The sequence below is a fragment of the Atta cephalotes genome (genome assembly GCF_000143395.1).
Source record: "Atta cephalotes unplaced genomic scaffold scaffold00091, whole genome shotgun sequence".
NCBI classification, from domain to species: domain Eukaryota; kingdom Metazoa; phylum Arthropoda; class Insecta; order Hymenoptera; family Formicidae; genus Atta; species Atta cephalotes.
In genome coordinates this window covers 34536-38549 of record NW_012130155.1, presented here as the reverse complement: position 1 = coordinate 38549, position 4014 = coordinate 34536, and the positions used below count along the sequence as shown (strand labels likewise).

General features: G+C 30.9%; 1 protein-coding gene across 1 annotated transcript; it reads right to left on the bottom strand.

Moving 5' to 3' along the window:
• Positions 1-542: 542 nt before the first annotated feature.
• LOC105624857 (serine/threonine-protein kinase ULK3) lies at positions 543-3802 on the bottom strand (the record flags this gene model as incomplete). Its single annotated transcript, XM_012206209.1, has 5 exons — positions 543-789; positions 1608-1792; positions 2286-2486; positions 2593-2854; positions 3576-3802. Coding segments are annotated over 5 exons (980 nt in total), but the record flags the coding sequence as incomplete, so codon positions are not given.
• Positions 3803-4014: the final 212 nt, after the last annotated feature.

The following is a 4014-nucleotide window of genomic DNA, read 5'->3' as shown; positions in this document are numbered from 1 at the left end:
CCTACCTCTTACTTATTATACTACACACACACACACACACACACACACACACACACACACACACACACACACACACACACACAAAAAAGGAGGGGGAAGTTTTCAGCTCAGAAACGGGAATTTTCCATGAAATGTCGGGACGGTCGCTCCGCGACCGTTATTTGATCACGTGATCATACCGGAAATCATAAAGCGATGCATGCGCCCTCATCTTCTAGAGAGTTCTTCCAGCTATATATTGTTGAAAACATTGATTTTTTAATTGATCCTTGAAATAATTATTTGCAATTAATTAATATTTGAAGAATGTAGGTTTAGATATGCCCATATTATATAGAATTGTAATCATTTGCAGCAACTATTTTCATATGGGCGGCTTTTTGGAAATAAGGCCCTTGAAATGTTGCAACGTCGCTGCAATGCTGCTGAAAGTGTTCCGATCATGTTACCTGGATTGATCTTTGTGTCATGTAAGCAGACATAATAATTAATATTCGTATATTACAGCAAATATTAAATTAATAATTAAAATTAATAATAAGTAAATATAAAATTATTTATTACATTAATTAATTAAATAATGCATGGTACAAGATGACAAATGGCAAAGTTTGTACAATGGTGCGGAAAATATTGACAGCTAAAATAATAATTATTCTACAATATCAGTTACATAAACATCTGTTATTGTAATACACATTGTTCGTCGGATGTTCGTTGCAAGGAATCTATATCCTTGGTAGCCAACAACCCTTTGGTACTTTCGGCTTCCTTCATCCAAATTTGTACCTATCAATCAAAAATATTAAAAACTATGTATTCAAATATACACACATATATATTGATTTAAAAAATCAAACAAAATAATAAAAATAACAATGTCATCTTTTAAATACTTTTTACAAATTTCAATAAATATATTATTATCATTATATTTTAGTTTAATTTATAAATGATAAAATAATAGCATATTATAACAGTTCAACCCTCCGATAGATGCACTTTCAATAAGCGTCTCTCGAGTAGCCGCCTCGTGTAACATGTACGAACACCAAACGCGTGTTCAAATGCTTGTGCGATATTCTCAGGGTAAACTGTTGTTCATGCTTCCTCTTATTTTAACAACACACAAATTCACGAATCACTCCGTGTAATTAATTCACATTATCCTCTTGAACCTTTTTACTTTCGTGTCATTGTATGGAATAGATTACAATATTTCATATTATACTTTTTATATTATACTTTTCAAGCTATTTGAATAATGAAGCAACACAACAAGATATCCTTGAAGCGGCATAAAATCATTAAGATCATTTTAAATGATATAACAAATTTACTTTCCAATAGAATTTATTGATGCGTACAATTATCCAAAGATTTAAAAAGAATTACGATTATTTATTAGTATATCTGTCAAATTATTTATTAAATTTTTTAGCATATATATATTAAATATATATGGTTATCTTTTTTCAATATGCATAATTCATTTATATTAATATTTTTTTATTTATTTTCGTATTAATGTTCATAAAAAAAAATTTGAAGACTTTAGAAATAAGTTTAGATGTTTCAGAGTGTAATATTCTGATTTATCTAATCACCTGCTTATGCAGCAAATCTCTTCTTCGACCTGCCGGTTCTTTACCCAGCAGAGGTACAAGTACACTTAGACAGGACTGAAATTTTTCTAGAGCCAGAGCATAGTTACCCTCAGCGAGATACTGCTCAGCAACTTCTCCTATTTCAAGTGCATCCACCATATTTGTAGTACTTTTAGAGAGAATCCCTATTAATAAACAAGTTATCTTTTATAATCTAATAATTTAGAATTTTACGCTATTTTAAACGATAATATTTTAGTTTAAAGCGTAAATAATGAAAAATAATAGGGATGTATCGGATACCCGGAAAGTATCCAGTATTATCCGGCATTCTTTAACTATCCGACCGGATAATCGGATATCATTAGTAATTCTGGGAATATATCCGATTGAAATTTGATATCATGAAATTGTTGATTTTTTCTCATACAAATGTTCTAGAAATAAATATGTTCTAGAAATAAATATTCATAATGCTACAACATCTTATAGATTGTTATAAAATTACAATCTTTTCCTTTATAGGCTTTTTTTTAGAAGACACTTTCTCTAAATCCGGTCGGATATCCGGTATTTGATAATTTTATGATGATAATTTTATGCATCCCTAAAAAATAGCATTCAGATAATATTTCATTTGAGATAAACATTTTTTTATGGACCCAATACAATACAAACGTAATTCATTATAGATGAATGCTGAGCTTTTTTCTAAGGATGATATCCTTTGTAGGGACGAAACATTCCCTTTATTTTCAGGCGCCAGATGCTTCCCGGTGTTTTTATCTATAAATGCTACTTTTTTAAGTGTTTCTGCTCTTCTTATATAATCGTTGACGCGATGTCGTAATACCTCCTTTCGTTTTATATCACTTTCGTCTAATTGAATAGACGTATGATTATATAATAAAGCATTTATAAAAATTTCAGGAAATCTAAATCGAATATTATATTCGAATGTTAATGATATACGAAACAATCTTACCTGTCAATATTGGAATGAAATATCTAAGCGCCTCGCAGTAAAGATAAAATGCCTCTTTTGCATTTTTCTCGGTATCCATTTCAACGGCTTTGTGTACCAATGTGGCTGCCTTCTCATAATTTTCTTTCGTAGGTGCATGTTCCAAGTCTAGAAAATCGTGTGCGAAAAATTCATCGTACGTTATCCGATCGGTAGGATTATGCTTCAACAGAGCCATAAGCAAATCCTTACACGTCGTCGACACATGAGCCGCCTTCGGCATCTACGGTGAATAATACTAATTCTGATAAGTGATTTACAATCACATTTGAACTCTAACGCGAATTAACGCATTTTTTTATACGCCACCAAATTGACGATCTTTGCACATCACTGAATTATTTATCTCGCGATATGATCATCAATATCTTTACTGAACTCGAAAAAAATTGCGAAACTTAATACGAATAATGTAATGTACTTCGTACATTTAATATAAAGAATTACTAATGTTATATCAAAATGTTTAAAGCTAAACACGAACGTATAAATAAAATAAATTTCAATCCGATAATAGTTATTTAGTGATTTAGATAAATAGTTATTTATTTTTTATTGTGAAAACAAACGTCTGGGATTTTTACATTTCAATTAAAATTTACTATTGTTAATTAGATATTGTATATTGATTCTATAATTTATTAGTATTTCGAATCATTATACATTTATTTAATATTTTCTAAAAATAAGAATAAATGAAAAAATAAATATGGAAGAAGAAATTGTCAATTGTTCGATATTAATTGTAAAAATTGTGTTTCATTTTCTTTCTGCTGGGATAAAATCGTCATCTTGCTGAGTTCAAATTCCTGAATGTCACTCTTTTTTTCACCCTTGTTTATGTACGTTAGACAAGGATGACGTGACATCCTGGGCGTGACACTCAGGTGGGAAAATATCCCTACATGATTCGGAATAATCCCCGATTAACAATGGAATCACACCTCTATTGGTCGGCTATCCTTGATTTTTTCTGCTAGTTCTTGAAAGCTACTACTGGAATATGGAGCTTTCCCGAAAAGGCATTCGTACATGATCACTCCGACGCTCCATAGGTCGACACGAGCGTCATACTTATGTTTCAATAGCATTTCGGGTGCCATGTAGAGAGGTGAGCCTCGTATCGTGAATTTGTGTTCAGAGTTCGAGAGATACTGTGCGAAACCGAAATCTGAAATGACGCGAAATAAATAGTGATTTACTATTGAGAGTACATGGAAAGAATGATTTTGCTAAAGTATCTACAAAATTAATTAAATACAAATCTGATATAAAAATTATTCCGTTAGACTATCAAAATTATGAACGTGCCCGTCACAGAATGAAGAAGGTTCCAAGTTCAAATTCCTACAATGATATTTTCCGCAATAAATTCTTTACATT